Raw genomic sequence first — 21,134 nt, forward strand, 5'->3', positions numbered from 1 at the left:
TCCTGCTCCAGAGTACAGGCATCAGTGTAATGCTCATTCCTTTGACGATAAACGCGAATCCGACCATCACCCCTGGTGAGACAAAACCGCGACTCGTCAGTGAAGGGCACTTTTTTGCCAGTCCTGTCTGGTCCAGTGATGGTGTGTTTGTGCTCATAGGCGACGTTGTTGCCGGTGATGTCTGGTGAGGACCTGCCTTACAAGAGGCCTACAAGCCCTCAGTCCAGCCTCTCTCAGCCTATTGCGGACAGTATGTGCACTGATGGAGGAATTGTGCGTTCCTGGTGTAACTCGGGCAGTTGTTGCCATCCTGTACCTGTCCCGCAGGTGTGATGTTTGGATGTACGATCCTGTTCAGGTGTTGTTACACGTGGTCTGCCACTGCGAGGACAATCAGCTGTCCGTCCTATCTCCCTGTAGCGCTGTCTTAGGCTTCTCACAGTACAGACATTGCAATGTATTCCCTTGGCCACATCTGCAGTACTCATGCCTCCTTGCAGCATGCCCAAGGCACATTCACGCAGATGAGCAGGGACCCTGGGCATCTTTCTTTTGGTGTTTTTCAGAGTCAGTAGAAAGGCCTCTTTAGTGTCCTAAGTTTTCATAACTGTGACCTTAATTGCCTAACGTCTGTAAGCTGTTAGTGTCTTAACGACCATTCCACAGGTGCATGTTCATTAATTGTTTATGGCTCATTGAACAAGCATGGGAAACAGTGTTTAAACCCTTTACAATGAAGATCTATGAAGTTATTTGGATTTTTACGATGTCTTTGAAAGACAGGGTCGTTTCTTTTTTTGCTAAGATATCTATATGTGTGTGTACCTGCAGGCGTCAGGACTGTAGAAGGGCAGTGTAGACTCTTTAGTCATGAAGGGAGGCCACATTTGTCCTGCTGTACCGTTGATCATGTTACACTGAGGAGTCTTCCAATTGGTCAACTAGAGAGTGAGAGACTGAGTTATCATCCATTGAGCGCTCTTCCTAGAGCAGTAAATTATTGAAAGCTGATTCAGGATTTCACTGCAGTCAAATGTAATTACTTTGGATTCATTTAATTTAGCAGGGATAGTCCACTCCATAACAGTTGCCATTGATTTCCATGGAGTCCTTCTACAAGAGGCCCAAATCAGTTTTCCTCATCAATACTTTTTCTAACAGCCCCTCGGCCCAATCTGTAAAGGTGAAGGCACATGGCTGTGTGACCTCTCACCTTGGTCAGGCCATTCCATGAGTCCACTTTGTGAATCAGCCTGATGTCATCTTTGCCGGTGTGGATTGTGAACAAACCAGTGTTTGAGTTGTTGAACTGATGGAAGAAAGACAGATTGATATTTCACCCTTCACTAAAAGCAGACAACCAACCTAAACAGGTTGTAGCTAGAGTACGCAAATAGCATTTGAGGTTCTGTCACAGAAATGTACTAAGTAGCAAAGGTCCAGATTGATATTGTCATTAAATCACTGTAGTAACAAAGCCCCACCTCACAACCCATGTGATCCTAAACTGTTCACAGCCCTCTTGTTGGTTGAGAGAAAATGTAGCATTTTTAAAAGCTAATTTCCTGCAATTCTACACATTTTGCCATATGGCGGAGAGAATTTTTCAGTTAAACAAAATTTTATATAATTATCATGTCTTATGTGTATTCTTATTGTTATGAAACCGATTAGCCAAACTACTGGTTTTGCTACACTTGTTATGTCTAGTTGTCCTAGGCATAGCTAAGTGGTCTGTAATCAAAATAAAAGTGTGCAATTAGGTGAGAAGTCAGAATGAGAACAGTGAATGTGTGCCCCAGGACACAGCAACCTTACCTGGGTCCAGAACAGTGAATGTGTGCCCCAGGACACAGCAACCTTACCTGGGTCCAGAACAGTGAATGTGTGCCCCAGGACACAGCAACCTTACCTGGGTCCAGAACAGTGAATGTGTGCCCCAAGACACAGCAACCTTACCTGGGTCCAGGGCCAGCTCAGTCTCAACTCCTGGATCAGTCAGCCCAAGCAATTATTGTTTGTTCAGTTGGCGCCGAAAATAAACGTATACAAAAGAAAAGAAAAAACACACATGCCTAAACTAAAGAGGTAACATTAACACAAAATGACCACTGGCAGGCCAAGAGACTTCTGGCTATCCCTCTCAGTGATTGCCGATCACCTTGATTACCCTGCACCTGTGTGCTTATCAAGGCTTCACCAGACTTCCTGGCAGACCACCTGACCCGGTTGCTGCTGCCCCCTGGGAATGGAGTGTGGAAGTGGTAATGTAGTGTCCATCTATGTAGCAACCCTAAATTAGCACCCATATCATAACAATATGATAATTGAGTGACTCAACCAAATAAAATAAAAATGGGGGCACTCTGGGGGTTGAGGCCACTGGGCACATACTCTGGCCATGATAACTGGTTAGCCTAACTTACCTATCTGGCTAACATTGGCTAGTTGATCAACTGGAAACGTCTAACAGGTTTTCAACAGCTCTTTAAGGTCTGTCAGTGAATGACATAATAGGAAAACCCACCCACGCACCTCCCTCCCGTCTAAAATGGCTTGCTCTCTTCCACCCTCTCGTTCACCCACTCACCTCAGCAAAAAGGCCAAACTTGCCAGTGGAGGGCAGCATCCCAGGGAGCCATTTATTGAGGAAGTCCACCAGCTTGCTGTCGTAGCCCCACATCAGCTTTCCTACAGACTTGGTGAGGAAAGGTCCCTCATTAAAGGTCTTAAAGGTGGTGCTGATCATCAGACGCACTGCGAACGGCAAGTCCTCCATCATCACTGCTGCACCCTGGGAGACAGAGAGGAGGTGGTGAGGGAGAGATGAGAGCAAAGACATAGAAGTCCAGTTCTTATAAATGAGTGTGTGTATTCTGCAGTGTTGTCTTACCAACACAAGCATGTTGGGGATGGTGACCACATCCGACTCATTGCCCACTGACATGCTGGGCTCAAAGAAGTAGCTCCTGTATTCAAGATACGACACTGTGTGGTTTGGATGGAAGGTGATGTTCTGCTTCTGAATACGCTTCCTGAAAACACATACAACCACACAACCCAGGTCAACCTCAAACTGACCGTAGATGTAAATGGACAGAGACTTTACAGCTAGTACAAGGCGTTTATGATTACTTTATAGATTGTTAAATCGTACATTAAAGTTGACAAGCTGTGAATGAATAGCTGATAGAGATAAGAGGGAAGCATGGGGAAATTGGAGAGGAGAGAGAGCTTGCAGAGGAAAGCCTGTCAATACTTCCCCACTTGCTGATTGAGAGCATAAAAACCATGACTATGCACTCCCCCACACAGCCCACTCCCCCACACAGCCCACCCCCCCAAACAGCCCACCCCCCCACACAGCCCACCCCCCCCACACAGCCCACCCCCCCACACAGCCCACCCCCTGTTCTTCCAGCACACAGGATTCCATTAACCAAGGGCTTCATCTTTAGCCTAGTTCTGGTGTGATTGTATTGTCGGTGATAGAGCAGATATGTGCAACATCCAGAGGCCCCTGTGTAACAGGGAAACATGTACCTATATCACTTCTGGTTAATTCACAGGACACAGATCCACAGATGCAGCTAGATCTTTGGCCTTACAGAGATACCAGAAGCAGAGTCCGATCCCTATGGACTTAGACCTACATCTAAAATAAAACACAAATAAGTATTTTCCCCCTTTCTGATTCTCTATCTTTGCATATTTTTGATATTGAATGTTATCTAATGTTTTGGTTGAAGATCAGATAAGTTTACAATTAAAAAAGTATACTTTTACTTATTTAACTAACAGTTATGCAACACCCAACTCCCCTGTGTGAGAAAGTAAATTGCCCAATTACATGTGGGTTTTCAAGAATGAACTGCTCATTTCAAGACCTGCCACATCGCAATTGGGATTAGGTCTGGACATTCCAAAACTTCAAATCTGTTGATTTTTAACCATTTTGATGAAGACTTGATTGGGTGTTTTGGATCATTGTCTTGCTGCATGACCCAGCTGCGCTTCAGCTCAGACGGATGGCCTGACATCCTGCTATAGAAATCTGATACAGAGCAGAATTCATGGTTGCTTTTATTAAGGTAATTCGTCCAGGTCCTGAGGCAGCAAAGCATCCCCAAAACCATCACACTACCACCACCATGCTTGGCTGTTGGTATGAGGTTCTTACTGTGGAATGCAGCGTTTGGTTTTCACCACACATAAAATGGGACCCATTTCATCCGAACGGTTTACTAAAGTTTGGCAGAAAGCACCTGGAAGATCATCAAGACTCTTGGAAGAATGTTCTACGCACAGAATGTTCTATGAACAGTCAAAAGTCTAACTTTTTGGACGACATGGGTCCCATTCTGCAAACATTGCTGAAAAGCAACAAATTTGAAGTCCATACCTAATCCCACTGAAGATGTTGTGGCAGGACTTGAAACGAGCAGTTCATGTTTGAAAACCCACAAATGTGGCTGAGTTAGAACAGTTCTGCATGGAAAAGTGGGCCAAAATTCCTCCACAGCAACATGAGACTGATCAACGACTGCAGGAAGCGTTTGGTTGGATTCATTGCAACTTAAGGTGGCACAACCAGTTGAGTGTAAGGGGGCAACTAATTTTCACACAGGGGCATTGGTGTTGTATAACTTGGTTAATGAATTAAGTATGTAATTATTGTGTTATTTGTTCACTCTGGTTCCCTTTATCTAATATTAGGGTTTGGTTGAAGATCTGATAATTCAATATCCAAAATATGGCAAAAGTAGAGAAAATTAGAAAGGGGGCAAATACTGTCACATCACTGTATGTCTAAAAAGCAGCCCTTCCTCCCATCAGCACAACAGTACTGGTTCATTACTGTTTGGCTTATTAACTACTGAGGGGATTCCACTGAGACTGGCTCCTATTAGCTTACCGAGACACAAAAAAGGAGGACTTGAGAAAAGTTGTCAGAGAATAAAAGGGAGGAAAGAGAGAGAAAGAAGACTTACGTTTGAAAACGTAACCATCTACGGTCTCTCTGTTATAGGGTGAAAGAGGCCAGATTAATAAGGAAAGGGGTTCAGAGTATACGATTGACAGGGGTGACTGAGAAGCTAAGAGACAGAGAAAGGCAGATTGACATTTAAAGACAATGTATGCTTGATCAGGAAATGTGGGTGGAGGCTCCGTATGGAGGGTGACGCAATTGCGGCGCCGTCGGAAGGCTCACGGGGGCCAAATCAAGCTCTATACCACATCGCTTTGCACCTCCGAAGTTCTGTAACAATGCGGAAGGCTCTGTATAGCTCCGTATTGACATGATTGGTTGACGGTAGTTGAGTCCATACATCCTATACAAACACAAACTCACTACCTTGACAACAGCTCTGCGAAGCACAAGAGGTATGAATGCCCTTGACTTCTGCGGAGGCCACATCGCAGTAAATGCTGTATGGCCAATACAGAGGCCAGATTGAACATAAAAATCAGCTTTTATTGGGATGAGTCTTGTCCTTGAGGCAGAACTGAGCAGTTGCCACTAGATGGGCCAGCTGCAAAGTCAAAATAGGCCATATTGTACAAATGTAAAGGTTAGGCATTAGGGTTAGTAGTGTAGTTCAGGTTAAAATAAGATGATATGACTTTGTGGCTGTGCCAGCTAGTGACCATTCTGCAGAGCTGCCTCCAGAGCATGAGTCATGACAAAAAAACAGCTAATGGGGATCCTAATAAAATAACAAGTTCCAGATGCATAAAATGGCCCTTCAGCAAAGGAAGCACAAGACCATCCTCCTGGCAGATAACAGCTGATTCAAAAAAAAGAGGTGTGGTGCTTTCTTGGAGAAAAGCATGCACACATTTAAAAACAACATGCTCCTTATCCTTTACTTATAAAATGTATTGCACAACTAGCTAATTTTGAGTCTTCTCGGGTATGACGCTACAAGCTTGGCAACACCTGTATTCCTCCCATTCTTCTCTGCAGATCCTCTTAAACTCTGTCATGTTGGATGGGGAGTGTCGCTGCACAGCTATTTTCAGGTCTCTCCAGAGACGTTCGATTGGGGTCCGGGCTCTGGCTGGGCCACACAAGGACATTCAGAGACTTGTCCCAAAGCCACTCCTGCGTTGTCTTGGCTGTGTGCTTAAGGTTGTTGTCCTGTTGGAAGGTGAATCTTCACCCCAGTCTGAGGTCCTGAGCACTCTGGAGCAGGTTTTCATCAAGGACCTCTGCTCCATTCATCTTTCCCTTGATCCTGACTAGTCTCCCAGTCCCAGCTGCTGAAAAACATCCCCACAGCATGATGCTGCCACCACCATGCTTCACTGTAGGGATGGACCATGTTGTTTCCTCCAGACGTGACACTTGGCATTCAGGCCAAAGCACTCAATCTTGGTTTCATCAGACCAGAGAATCTTGTTTCTCATGGTCTGAGAGTCCTTTAGGTGCCTTTTGGCAAACTCCAAGCGGGCTGTCATGTGCCTTTTACTGAGGAGTGGCTTCCGTCTAGCCACTCTACCATTAAGGCCTGATTGGTGGAGTGGTGCAGAGAGGATTGTTCTTCTGGAAGGTTCTCCCATCTCCATAGAGGAATTCTGGAGCTTTGTCAGAGTCACCTCCCTGACCAAGGCCCTTCTCCCCAGATTGCTCAGTTTGGCCGAGTGGCCAGCACTAGGAAGAGTCTTGGTGGTTCCAAATTTTTTACATTTAAGAATGGAGGCCACTGTGTTCTTGGGGACCATCAGTGCTGCAGATTTCTTTTGGGTACCCTTCCCCAGATCTGTGCCCGACAATCCTGTCTCAGATCACTACGGACAATTCCTTCAACCTCATGACTTGGTTTTTGCTCTGACATGCATGGTCAACTGTGGGACCCCCGACAGGAATGTTCCTTTACAAATCATGTCCAATCAATTTAAATTTACCCCAGGTGGACTCCAATCAAGTTGTAGAAAGACCAAGGATGATCATTGGAAACAAGATATTGCCTGAGCTCAATTTGAGTCTCATAGCAAAAGGTCAGAATAAGTATGTAAAATGTATCTTTTTAAAGTTAGTGTTAATTTCTAAACCGTTTTCGCTTCCTCTGAATACTTTGCCTCATAACTAATTTCAAATAAAACGCATTTGTTTCCACATTTCCTCACCTCGATTACTTTTGACATTTTAGAAAAGCAGGCGAGGCAGCGGCAAGAGGCGAACAAAACCAATCGAGACCCTCCCAGTGTCAGGAGCATCAATGTTCCCCCTCCTAAAAAAAGGGACAAGGCCATCACCCACTCTTCCCCTCTGCTCATCCCTTCCTCTGTACTTGTTTCCATCTCGCAGAGAGCAGAACATACATGTTACATGCCGTGACCGGTAACAGGAAGAAAATGTCAAGCAGAGGGCATGTCGCCAGTAAGTAAAAACAGAAAAAGCATTTGACTGATGTCAACACTTCAGCCAAGAAAAACAGCCCCCTAGGTGCACCCCGTATCTTGGATATAGAGATGGATACGTTGCACAGAGCAGTCAGCAAAATGTTTTAACCATGCAGTAATCACATATACTGTAAGAGAGCAAAGGCTCAGATTCCATCGACAGTACACTGCATCCTGACAAAAATACAGTAAGTTGTTTTGGTTTTGTCATGGGTCACATGTATATTGCAGAGGCTTTTGTTGAATCAGAAAATTACTTTGTGCAGAACGTACAGTAAAGCTGCCAGAGCTGTTCTTTATCATTTTTGATCTCCTTGTGCCTGTGTGATTTCCTCTGCAGTGGTGTGTGGGTAAAAAATGTATCATTGGGGAAGCAAAGCCCCCCCCCTCAAAAGAAAAGCCATATTAGAACATGTGTTGTGATAATTACATTATTTGCTCTATAACCTTTTTAGTTCATATGCTTTGCAAAGTGATACACTACATGACCAAAAGTATGTGGACACCTGCTCGTCGAACATCTCATTCCAGAATCATGGGCATTAATATGAAGTTGGTCCCACCTTTGCTGCTACAGTATAACAGCCTCCACTCTTCTGGAAAGGCTTTCCACTAGATGTTGGAACATTGCTGTGGGGACTTGCTTCAATTCAGCCACAAGAGCATTAGTGAGGTCGGGCATTGGTGTTGGGCAATTAGGCCTGGCTCGCAGTTGGGATTCCAATTCATCCCAAAGTTGTTCGACAGAGTTGAGGTCAGGGTTCTGTGCAGGCCAGTCAAGGTCTTCAACAATGATTGACAAAATATTTCTGTATGGACCTCGCTTTGTGCACTGGGGCATTGTCATGCTGAAACAGGAACAGGCCTTTCCCAAACTTTTGCCACAAAGTTGGAAGTACAGAATCTAGAATGTCATTGTATGCGCGAGCATTAAGATTTCCCTTCACTGGAACTAAGGAGTTTAATCATGAAATAACAGCGCCAGACCATTATTCCTCCTCCACCAAACTTTACAGTTGGCGCCATGCATTTGGGCAGGTAGCATCCACCAAACCCAGATTTGTCCTTTGGAATGCTAGATGGTGAAGCGTGATTCATCACTCCAGAGAACGCGTAGCCACGTAGCCTGAGTCCAATGGTGGCGAGCTTTACACCAGTTCAGAAATTTGACGAACTGCCTTGTTGGAAAGCTGCCATCCTATGACAGTGCCACGCTGAAAGTCACTGAGCTCTTCTGTAAGGCCATTCTATTGCCAATGTTTCTATGGAGATTGCATGGCTATGCGGCGGAAATAGCCGAATCCAGTAATTTGAAGGAGTGTCCAAATACTTGTGTGTGTGTGTGTGTGTGTGTGTGTGTGTGTGTGTGATAGATAGATAGAGATAGATAGATAGATAGATATCTAGCTCTCTCTCTAAGGCCGAGACGATAAGACACAGTAGAAGAATAAATTCAACCACACCTTTGTTTCCCCACAAAACCACAGAGCAACATCTGTTCAAAGCATATTGCATGTAACGAACAGTTACATGACCTACAGCATGGTCAATCAAGTTAATGTTTCCAACATTTTCGGACTACTAAATTACTATTGATTTTGAGCCACAGAGAATTACCACAAGTCGCAAAGGAAACAGGAGCTGCCTCCACTATTCCAGGCACCATTTCAACTTCAAATCACCTATGCTTTGTCTAATAGAGTGACAATGAAAAGAGACCCAAAACGATTCAGTCCAATCAACTAAGCTAAATATGATGTGGCTGTCCATGGCACTGATGTGTGTGTGCGCAAGTAGAAAAAATAAATAAATAAATAAATGTTAACTCACGCAATGCCATCCTCCTCTCTTTCGTTTTTGGTTGTCCTGGCTAAAATGCTTGCTCGCTAGCCTAACTTATTTTAATGTGCAATGATGATCTAGCTAGTTAACATTAGCCTACTACATATTGCACTTCCATCTACGGCTGGCCGGTATAGCGTATTTTACCATATACCTGTATTTATGCATGGACCAGTTTGGGTTTTTAACTTTACCTTCTATAACGGTATTTGAATGTTTGGTTTGTTAAGTGTGATACGCCGTGTGTAACGTCCATTTTTATAGTTTACTCCAGCTACTTGAGTCATCCCTCTCTGCATGCCGCGTTCCACACAGACCTAGTCCACAGACCTAGTCACTCAAGGAGCACATTTATTGTTGCTTGACCACAAGACACTTCCGTTCAGTCTGCATGGTCAATGCAGCACACGCAACAATGTTGATGACAACGTTGTTTCCACTTTGAACTTAATAAATCCACAAGCGTTATATAATTACGATATTAGTTTGTGTTTCTTACATCTGCAAATAGCTTGTTTATTTTCTTAGCAAGTTAATACAAACCATGTTAGCCACTAATGGTAATCGCTAGTTTGCTGACTAATAAAAGTACTGAGTCAGAACGTAGCAAGCTAATACAGCCTAATACCAGTACTGGTGGAGGCTTAAATCAGCATCTTTTTTTGCGCAACAGTATCTTCTAAATCAAAGAGGAATAGGCGAAGCGTGAATATGTTAGCTATATGAATAAAGATTTAATGTAGCTAAAGAATATAGGGTCTCCTAGGAAACACTGAACATCACTTTGGTTCCTACCCTGTCACAATAACTCGTCCATGGCATTTTCATTCGTTGTCATGTCAAACACTGTATTCAAAGCGCCCACTATTACTTATTCTAACTATAGCATTATAATAAACATTCCATTTCCATGATTCCAAAAGTTCACCCAAGTGTTTTTATCTAAATCGCAATAGCAACATTTGGTTAAAAATAAGGCCTAGTATTTTTGCCCATATCGTGGCAGTGTGGAAATGATCTCAAATGAGTGCAGGAAATGCAGAAATTGAGGGAAATTCAAGAAATTATTTTAGGTTGAAGTTGAATTGAACATAAAACAATCCGAATGGAGAAAGACCCATTGAATTTTTTGGGAAAATATGTGTTGCCACAATAGGGTCACACACTACTCAAAGCAAATTTGGAATGTTTTTGATTAATAAAAATAACTTCATACTGTCAAAGATTTGAAAAATTACATTTGATATTTTGGCCATATCGCCCAGCCCTACTTCCATCCTCTCAGGCCAGGGGCATAATGCATGCATTTATGGTTGGATCGGAATCGCTGTAATAATCATTGGCCATTACGGAGAATTAAGTAAAACCACGAGTCCAAATCCCCATCCATGGCTAATTTAGGAAAGGGACAATTTTAGCTAGCTATTCAGCCACTGGAGGACAACGAGATGAAACAATTGAAGATCTGACAATGACGTTTGGCTTTTGTTGTGATTGGTGTGAAACCAAATCCAAACTGGCTTCCCTTGACACTTTTAGTGGTGCGCCAAGGCCATTCACAATTGAACTCAACACCAATTGGCTATTATTTTATTGAAAAAAACAAACAAGGGAGGCCTAATACTCGCTGGCTTACCTTGTATTCAATGCTATGGGTGGCAACAATATCATACTCTTTTTGACCAGACAGCATCAGATAGATGGCCTTCACATACAGAGACAGAGGGGCGGTGTTTCGTTTGCCTTCTTTGGTGATATACAACACATTCGGCCTCATACGAATTGAAGGAACATTTTACATATTTTTGGGAAGCCTGGCGTCCCTTGACATCCATGAATACATGCCACTGTATGTACCACCACCCGTTCAGTCCAGACCAGGGTTTTCGTTAGGAAAATGTGGCACCGGACATTTGACCTGCATTTTAAATTTACTGGACATTCAAGAATTTTACCAGATCCATTGTTGCACAACCCGATTAGGGAATCCACCCGCGGTGCTCAGAATGCCAGAAAAAAACATTTGAAGATGTTAGAATACATAGGTGGCGCATCAATAAGGCTAGGGGAAGCTAGGTTTCCCTAAAGTAAATTGAATTGCCAAAATAGCTTACTCCTATCTATACAGAAAATAAAATAATTAAAATAGGCTAATACACCAGAAATCATGATTTGTCCACAGATGATCATTAGCTTCTTAATTTTTTTTTCCAAAGCTGCGGATTGTTTTCAATCACATTGCCTACAGTCGGAAGGGCCCACAACACTCAACTCAACAAATTTTGATGCTGTCTATCACAGCGCCATCCTTTTTGTCACCAAAGCCCCATATACTACTCACCACTGCGACCTGTACGCTCTCGTTGAATGGCCCTCGCTTCATACTCGTCGCCAAACCCACTGGCTCCAAGTCAACTGCAAGTCTCTGCTAGGTACAGCCCCGCCTTATCTCAGCTCACTGGTCACCATAGCAGCACCCACCCGTAGCACCCGCTACATCTCACTGTTCACCCCCAAAGCCAATTCCTCCTTTGGCCGCATTTCCTTCCAGTTCTCTGCTGCCAATGACTGGAACAAACTGCAAAAATCACTGAAGCTGGAGACTCATATCTCCCTCACTAGCTTTAAGCACAAGCTATCAGAGGAGTTTACAGATCACTGCACCTGTACATAGCCCCATCTGTAAACAGCCCATCCAACTACCTCACCCCCATTCTGTATTTATTTATGCATCTTGCTCCTTCGCACCCCAGTAGCTCTACTTGCACATTCATCTTCTGCCTTACCTCCCTTATCTTACCTCATTTGCACTCACTGTATATAGATTTTTCTACTGTATTATTGACTGTATGCTTGTTTATTTCATGTGCAACTCTTGTGTTGTTGTCTGTGTCAAAATGCTGTGCTTCATCTTGGCCAGGTCGCAGTTGTAAATAAGAACTTGTTCTCAACTAGCCTACCTGGTTAAATAAAGGTGGGGAAAACATTAATTAGGGCTAGTAGGCCATCTTACAGAAGTCTGCAAATGCAAGGATGCATGGAATGCTTTATTATAAAGGTGGTGAGAATGAACTTCCCTGAACTTGAAACCCACACGCAGCCTTTTAGAATAACTGTCAACATGTACTTTTCCTCAGCCAACAGGAGTAGTAACAAAAAAAATTATCAATAACCTACGTCAATCTACTATCCCCCATAGCACAAAAGATAACCTATATTATTGGTCAGCTTGTTCTGTGTGAGAAAGAAATAGCCTATCCCAACACACTCTGGGACAGTTGTGGAATGAGTGATCCAAAATTCATACAACCAGTAGGCTTAGGCTACATCCCCCCAAAAGTTTAAAAACAATGAGGCTCATGCAATAGATCATTTAGATTAAGAGGTTGATCAACTTATTTCTTCACATTCTAATCCACCATGGGAAACAGGTAGACCTAAGGGTAAGAGATTAGAGGTCAGGGGTGAAGGGCCCTCTAACCCTTAACACTGACCTATGGTGGAACAAAGGTTATAGAGAGCTGGGGTAAGATGTCAGGTGTGAAGGCCTACCTGTATACGTAGGGTCCTTTCTGCTCCACCATGGGTTTCTCTCCAGCCAGGACTTCAGTAGGGTTCAGGACATTGAAGAAATAGACAGTCATAAAGAAGGGGACAGGGACATCCTTCCACATGGTGTAGGACATCTCATTCTTAGGGTCTATCACTAAGTTCTGAGGAGAAGACAATAATGATTAAACTACCATACAAAACAACATATGAATATATGAATATACATGGCGTTCAGTACGACAGCTCGTTCTGCTCTGTGGGAGGGGCTCACTGACAGTAGCCCATATTCAGTGTATGTGACTCATGTGGAAATCAAACACCAAAGTATGTCGACACCTTCAAATTAGTGGATTCGGATATTTCAGCCACACCAGTTGCTGACAGGTGTACAAAATAAAGCACACTGCCATGCAATCTGCATAGACAAACATTGGCAATAGAATGGCTTTACTGAAGAGCTCAATGACTTTCAATGTGGGACTGTCATGGGAAGCCACCTGTCCAACAAGTCAGTTCGTCAAATATCTGCTCCGCTAGAGCTGCCGCGGTCAAATGTAAGTGTTATTGTCAAGTGGAAATGTCTATGAGCAACAACGGCTCAGCCGTGAAGTAGTAGGCCAAACAAGCTCACAGAACAGGACCGCCGAGTGCTGTTGCCCATAAAAATCATCTGTCCTCAGTTGCAAAACTCACTACCGAGTTACAAACTGCTTCTTGAAGCAACGTCAGCACATGAACTGTTCATCAGGAGCTTCATGAAATGGGTTTCCATGGCCAAGCAGCCGCACACTAGCCAAAGATCACCATGCGCAATGCCAAGCATCGGCTATAGTGGTGTAAAGCTCTACGCCATTGTACTCTGGAGCAGTGGAAACGCGTTCTCTCTCGAGTGACTAATCACGCTTCACCATCTGGCAGTACGACAGACGAATTTGGGTTAGGCAGATGCCAGGAGAATGCTACCTGCCCCATGCATAGGAATGTCTGCGGCTGTTCTTCATGGTTCAGGCTAGGCCCCTTAGGTTCAGTGAAGGGAAAACTTAACGCTACAGCATACAATGACATTCTAGACAATTCTGTTCAGTTTGGGGAAGGCCTTTTCCTGTTTCAGCATGAAAATGCCCCAGTGCACAAAGCAAGGTCATACAGAAATGGTTTGTCGAGATTGGAGTGGAAGAGCTTGACTGGCCTACAGAGCCCTGACCTCAACCGCATTGAAACGCCAACTGCGAGCTAGACCTAATCACCAAACATCAGTGGCCGACCTCACTAATGCTCGTGGCTGAATGGAAGCAAGTCCCGACAGCAATGCTCCAACATTTAGTTGAAAGTCTTCCCAGAAGAGTGGAGGCTGTTATAGCAGCAAAGGGGGGCACCAACTCCATATAGTGCCCATGATTTTGGAATGAGATGTTCAACGAGCAGGTGTCCACATACACTACATGACCAAAAGTATGTTGTTGCCAGCAGCACTCTGGTCCTACCAGCTGAATCATTGGGACCAGTGCCTACTTCATCAACTTCCTATTTTGTTACTTCCCATGCTCCAGCGTGAACAAATTATTGCACAAGATAGTGACAAGAAAATCATTTTGTAGCCTACACTGCAGGAAAATAATTCTTTAAAGTTAAAACATCACAACTATTTGTTATCGCTTTCTCTAGATGCAAGTACCTCAATGCATCTTTAAAACAAGAAATATGTACATAGCCCTTTATATGCCAATAGGGACATTGGTAACAGTAGAAAGTGTCATTATTCCCAAGGGCGAAATTGGTTTCGGGAATAATCATTCATAAAAAAGAGCAGGAGAGGGAGACATTTTTGGAATGAAAGACATGCAGGTCGATTAACTACGTCATGTAAAACATGCATTTCTCAAAGCTGCCTGCATGTCAGGACAGGGAACTACATTTAGGTTACATACTGTATATTATAATTGTATCTATTCATCATCGATTGGTTTTGCCCCACAATTCCCCCTAAACGTTTGGCTAATTCTTTCGTGATTATATAACTTCTTACAGTATTGCGTATACTATTTAGCTTTACGTTTCTACTTGTTAAAACTAAGAGAAGATATAAATTATTTGATACGAACGTGCACATATTTCATTTTAATAATTAAAACATCAAATCAAGGGATCCTAAATTTTGTTCTAGCTCAATAATAAAATGTGAATAAATTAAAAAAAATCTCCCTCAACCAAATGAACAATTAAACTCAAATTGTAGTAAAATTGTTAATTGATATCGTTGTAAATGCCTACTTTTTTAAATTGCATTGAGTTTGTGATGTATCAATCAGTCAGTTGCTCGACTGCGGCCCACATTTTGTTTTGTTTTGTTACATGTAAGTAATGTCTCCGGCTGGATCAACCTACTAATTATAATAACTAATCAATTCAATCAATCACCAATATCTACGTCAGGTTCATTATAGGCACTACGCTATACGTTAGTCGTGACTGACCAGGAGAAATATTAATGCCGTTGCGTTAGTTTTTTAAATTATTAAAAACCTCTATAGGCAAAAACAATATTATTTTAATTGAATCTCCACTTACCTTGACTATTTGGTTGTCGATAATGATTGGTCCAACGAAAACAATAACTGTTCCAAAAACTACGGTCAGAGTGCCAACGACTAAAAGTCCGATTGCTAGCTTAGATTTATTCATAGCTATAGACACAGCTTAACAGGTCACCAATATAAATGTACTAAATCAAGTTATAGCTAGATAAAAACAATGCATGTAGGCTGTCGGCTATAGCCAAGTCATTCAGTGGCTTTTGTTTGGAACGCTGTCTGGTTTACTGCAGCTCTAGACAAGATTCAAGAATACGGAGTGTCAACCAATATACACCTAAACTGAATGGCAAGTGTTGAAGGTCCTTGCCACTCGCCAGAATATGATCTTAAAGTCCAAAGAAATTTAGATAATGCCGGTCTTGAAGTTAAGTGAGGGCTCTCAGAGTGGAACCGCTCTGTTTATATCGTTCAAGCCACGCCTCCCGACACGCTGGGGGTGGCGTGTGTGTGTGGAGGGGTAGTTTAATTACGGTAGCAGAGAAACGCATTTAATTTATAAATCACAACATTTAACGCAAAATCACATTTTAAGACCTGATTGTATAAGAACGAAGCAAATTTGGCAAATGAGGCCCCAGGTCAGAAAATGAAGCCCAACATATTGATCTGTCACCTTTTGTGTTGCAGTTGTGAATAATGAGACAGACAGACGAACAAGGACAACACCACGTGTAAATTGTTGTGAAATGCTCTGGACCAAAAGAGACCCGTGGAAGGGTGTAAATCTGTGAATTTTATTTATTGGGGCGGCAGGTAGCCTAGTGGTTAGGGTGTTGGGCCAGTGGTTACTGGATCGAATCCCTGAGCCGACAAGGTAAACATCTATCGTTCTGCCCCTGAGCAAGGCATTTAACCCACTGTTCCCCTGTGCCGTGGATGTCGAATAAGGCAGCCCCCTGCACCTCTCTGATTCAGAGGGGTTGGGTTAAATGCAGAACACACATTTCAGTTGTACAACTGACTACTTTCCCTAAATTGATTCAAATGGACCCTCAAGGCAACTTATTTGACCTACACACCACATTTTAATTCTAAAAATGAATTCTTTAGAAGTTTAGGACTCTCTCTGTGTCCCCACTGGGAAAGGCAGGGGTGGAATTGGTGAGAAATACATATGCACAAAAGCTTATTTCTCAAATTGTCTGCATACTGTACATTTGTTTACATTCCTGTTAGTGAGCATTTCTCCTTTGCCAAGATAAGACAATCCAACTAACAAGAAGCTGAATAAGCATGCTCATTACACAGGTGCACCTTGTGCTGGGAACAATAAAAGGCTCCTCTAAAATGTGCAGTTTTATCACACAACACAATGCCACAGATGTCTGAAGTTTTGAAGGGAGCGTGCAATTGGTATGCTGACTGCAGTAATATCCAGCTGTTGCCAGATAATTTAATGTTAATTTCTCTACCATAAGCTGCCTCCAATGTCATTTTTGAGAATTTGGCTGTACATCCAACAGGCGTCACAACCACAGACCACGTGTAACCACGCCAGCCCAGTACCTCCACATCCGGCTTCTTCACCTGTGGGATCATCTGGGACCAGCCACCCGGCTGGTCTCAACCAGGTGCACTAACTGTCAGAAACCATCTCAGGGAAGCTCATCTGCATGCTCGTCTTCCTCACCAGGGTCTTGACCTGACTGCAGTTCGACGTCGTAACCAACTTCAGTGGGAAAATGCTCACCTTCGATGGCCACTGGCACACTGGGGAAGTGTGCTTTTCACGGATGAATCCCGGTTTCAACTGTACCGGACAGATGGCAGACAGCATGTGTAACGGATGTGAAATGGCTAGCTAGTTAGCGGGTACGCGCTAGTAGCATTTCAATCAGTTACGTCACTTGCTCTGAGACTTAAGTAGGGTTTCCCCTTGCTCTGCAAGGGCCGCGGCCTTTGTGGAGCGATGGGTAACGATGCTTCGTGGGCAACCGTTGTTGATGTGTGCAGAGGTTCCCTGGTTCTCGCCCCGTGTCGGGGCGAGGGGACGACGTAAAGTTATACTGTTACATTGGTGCCGTGACCCGGATCACTGGTTGCTGCGGAAAAAGGAGGAGGTTGAAAGGGGGGTGAGTGTAACGGATGTGAAATGGCTAGCTAGTTAGCGGGTACGCGCTAGTAGCATTTCAATCAGTTACGTCACTTGCTCTGAGACTTAAGTAGGGTTTCCCCTTGCTCTGCAAGGGCCGTGGCTTTTGTGGAGCGATGGGTAACGATGCTTCGTGGGCGACTGTTGTTGATGTGTGCAGAGGGTCCCTGGTTCGCGCCCGTGTCGGGGCGAGGGGACGGTTTAAAGTTATACTGTTACACGTGTATGGCGTCGTGTGGGCAAGCGGTTTGCTGATGTCAGTGTTTTTCCCCATGGTGGCGGTGGGGTTATGGTATGGGCAGGCATAAGCTATGGACAACGAACACAATTGCATTCTAGCAATGGCAATTTGAATGCACAGAGATACCGTGACGAGATCCTGAGGCCCATTGTCGTGATATTCATCCACCGCCATCACCTTGTGTTTCAGCATGATAATGCACGGCCCCATGTCGCAAGGATCTGTACACAACTCCTGGAAGCTGAAAATGTCCAATTTCTTCCATGGCCTGCATACTCACCAGACATGTCACCCATTGTGCATGTTTGGGAGGCTCTGGATCAACATGTATGACAGTATTTTCCAGTTCCTGCCAATATCCGTACAACCACAACCTTTGAAGAGGAGTCGGACAATGTGAGGCAAATGGTGGGCACACCAGATACTGACTGGTTTTCTGATCCACGCTCCTACCTTTAAAAAAAAAAATGTATCTGTGACCAACAGATGCATATCTGTATTCCCAGTCAGGTGATACATTACAGAGACTGCATCTACACAGGCATCCCAATTCTGATATTTTGCCCAAATATTGTAGAAAGAGCTGATCTGATAGTTCAAAAGACCAATAAGTGGAAGAAGCTCAGAATTGGGCTGCCTGTGTAAACACAGCCAGAATGTGAATGAGTGTGTGCAACAGCATGTAGGCTCTAAGCTTGAAACCCAGGTTTATACCCACCTCTTGGTAATTTGATTCACAGCAACATCTGACATTTCAACAGTTTTAACCAACCTAAACTCATATTTTCCATCTTTAGAGCATGACAAAAGATAGTCCATACTGGTCTATAAACCTTTTTTATTACTTCATTTATTCTCACCCAAGGTGGAAGGTAGGCCTCGTGGCCTATACTAGAAATGACCAATAAAAAGGTCAACCCTTCTAATCACAAAGGCACTCATAAACACCTTCAACAGGAGGGCGTGTCCTTTCCCAATGTCAACACTGTTTGAAAAGAGCTCACCTGTTAGTGGGTGAGCATAATATAATCTGATTGCTGAATGCCATTGTTTTAAAAATACCTGCATGGGTGAGATTTCTAATGGAACCATTTCCATAATTTGGGTTTCTAAAGCTCCTGGCTTGAATTGACTGGTTTTTAAAGATCTTGACCTCAGACCTGAACTGATTTTGGGCCTCAATTAATCTCATGATGACCTCCTGTCAGTCTGAAGTTCAACGTATCTGAACTCAGGTGTCTATCTCATGACAGAGAGAGTGGACCAGGCTTGACCCTTTATGGCTTGACCACGTGTGGACTTCCTAAACATCCTGCATGTCACCAGGCGTCAGTGTCTACATCCCTCCTGACAAGACAGATCACTTGCACCATCCCTCTGTCTCAGATTGGAGTGGGTTGTCTTTTGTCACACAAATCATCAGTCATTTGGATGTTTTGAAACATTTCTGTGTTATATCTGCTCTATTTAATTAAACCCTCATTGCAGTAGACTCCTATTTATGCAGATTTTTTCCCCCCAATAGGGTCAAATAAGATGTTCAAATGGTTTTGGGATTTGGGGAACTGTTAAAAACGACTTCTAGCTCTACCAGACTTTCCTCACAGGTAAAGGTGCTTTCAGTTTCCTCTGAATGTTCGAGATTTCCGTCATTTAAAAAGGTTACAGCCTCCTAACCTGGGAGGCCATTACCACTTCCTAATGAATCTAACAAGAAACTTGTTTGACCTTCCCATATTTAACACCTTTTATATATAATTTAAAATATTCTGTCAACATATTAACACCTTAAGATGACAAAAAGGAAATTGTTCTTCCTAATGCCCACATCCTTCAAATCCAGTTTACCTGTTAGCAGGTGTTATAGTATAAACACCTGACAGGCATTGTTTTGTTAATAGTTACAAACACCACAGTGTAACTGGTTTATGGCAGAGGTGGATAAGAAAAGGAACATCAAGCTTGACTAGAGTAGAGAGGTATTCTCTTCCTCCTTTATCTCATCCCCCAGTCTTCTTCATCCACCACTTCCATAAGTCTCACCTGCCATATCCAGTCTACGTTCCAAATGGCACCCTATTCCCTACTTAGTGCACTACTTCTGAGCCCTGTGTCAAAAGTAGTGCACTAAATAGAGAATAGAGTGCCATTTGGGATATATATATGGTCATCCACATTGGAGACATTGTGGGAAGAGACTACCATTCTCTAACTCAGCTGCATGGACTGCTTCTGCATGTTGCAGGTATGACTAACTGGGCATTCGCTCCAGGGCATCCAAGCAACTTAAGACTGTATTAACACTGAGCTTCAAGTTAAATTTCTAACATTTTCAAGTTCATATTCATCTTCAGCATCAACATAGTGTATGTGAAAATGTAACTATTTTCATCCATCTTCGGTGAACAGTTTAGAAATTAGAGCACTTTTTTTGTACATAGTTCCCCCATTTAAGGGGAGTAAAAGTATTGAGACAAATTCACGTATATGTGTATTAAAAGTAGTAAAAGAGTTAAGTATTTGGTCCCATATTCCTAGCATGCAATGACTACATCAAGCTTGTGACTGTTTGTTTTGGTTGTGGGGGTATGATATGTGTGTCTAACTTTCTCACTTATCATTATTCACTATTCATTCAGTATTATCCATAATCATGGTACATCCACATTAAAGTAAAGTATTTAGAAACAGTTTATATTATTGTTTACGATAAAAGTGACTCCAAAATGACACAATACATTATTTACCATTAATTTCTAATGGGCACAAAATCATCTGAAACACAACCAAAACAAATAGCAAATACATCCAACAAATTTGGGGGGGACCCCACAGTTTGGGAACCACTGTCCTAGGGTATTGAGGAATGGTTTTGTTTTTGCAATGGCCAGAGACTCTGAAGGGACATGTGAACCCCTGTGTACCCTTGGTGGGAAGATGGTTGATCAGGTGGTTCCCACACTCAGTACATTCCTGTCTTGACACCTGTTTCATGTCATACTTTTTTGGCATATAAAACATGCGCACGTAGAGACCCACACATTTGAATGTCAGTTTTAGAAGTTTAACAAACCCAAGACCAAACAGGGAAATGTATAGGCTTATCAAGGCTGTGATGAATACTGTTCTCATGTGATCACATTAAAGCCCTGACAAATTGACACTGTAGTAACCTCATCAGACATTTTTTCAGTCATCCTGATGTTGCTAACAGCAACATACTAGGCCATTGTAGACCTACTCCCCTTAGCTAACCATCACTAATGAATCAAACGACACGTCACTGTTGCTATTCACAGCCTCACCCCATCTTTATCCATGGACATGGGACATCTAGGGGGATGAAGAGAGTTCCCCTTATTTAAAATGGCACAAGGCTTAGTAGCCCACCACAACCCCTCATCTG

General features: G+C 43.1%; 1 protein-coding gene across 8 annotated transcripts in view; it reads right to left on the reverse strand.

Moving 5' to 3' along the window:
* Positions 1-15,808, reverse strand: part of LOC129818109 (scavenger receptor class B member 1-like) — a 33,461-nt gene extending 17,653 nt beyond the window's left edge. For 2 of the 8 annotated variants that reach the window (XM_055873684.1, XM_055873683.1), the window contains exons 1-6: positions 15,370-15,808; positions 12,802-12,962; positions 2,894-3,035; positions 2,591-2,794; positions 1,214-1,309; positions 826-941 (exon numbers count right to left, since the gene is read on the reverse strand). In XM_055873684.1, the coding sequence (XP_055729659.1) occupies positions 826-941; positions 1,214-1,309; positions 2,591-2,794; positions 2,894-3,035; positions 12,802-12,962; positions 15,370-15,483 (833 nt within the window). In that variant the 5' untranslated portion in view covers positions 15,484-15,808. The other 6 variants (XM_055873690.1, XM_055873685.1, XM_055873686.1 and 3 more) reach the window with 6 other exon arrangements.
* Between the last annotated feature and the right edge of the window lie 5,326 nt (positions 15,809-21,134).

Source organism: Salvelinus fontinalis, chromosome 21, assembly GCF_029448725.1.
Source record: "Salvelinus fontinalis isolate EN_2023a chromosome 21, ASM2944872v1, whole genome shotgun sequence".
Taxonomy (NCBI): domain Eukaryota; kingdom Metazoa; phylum Chordata; class Actinopteri; order Salmoniformes; family Salmonidae; genus Salvelinus; species Salvelinus fontinalis.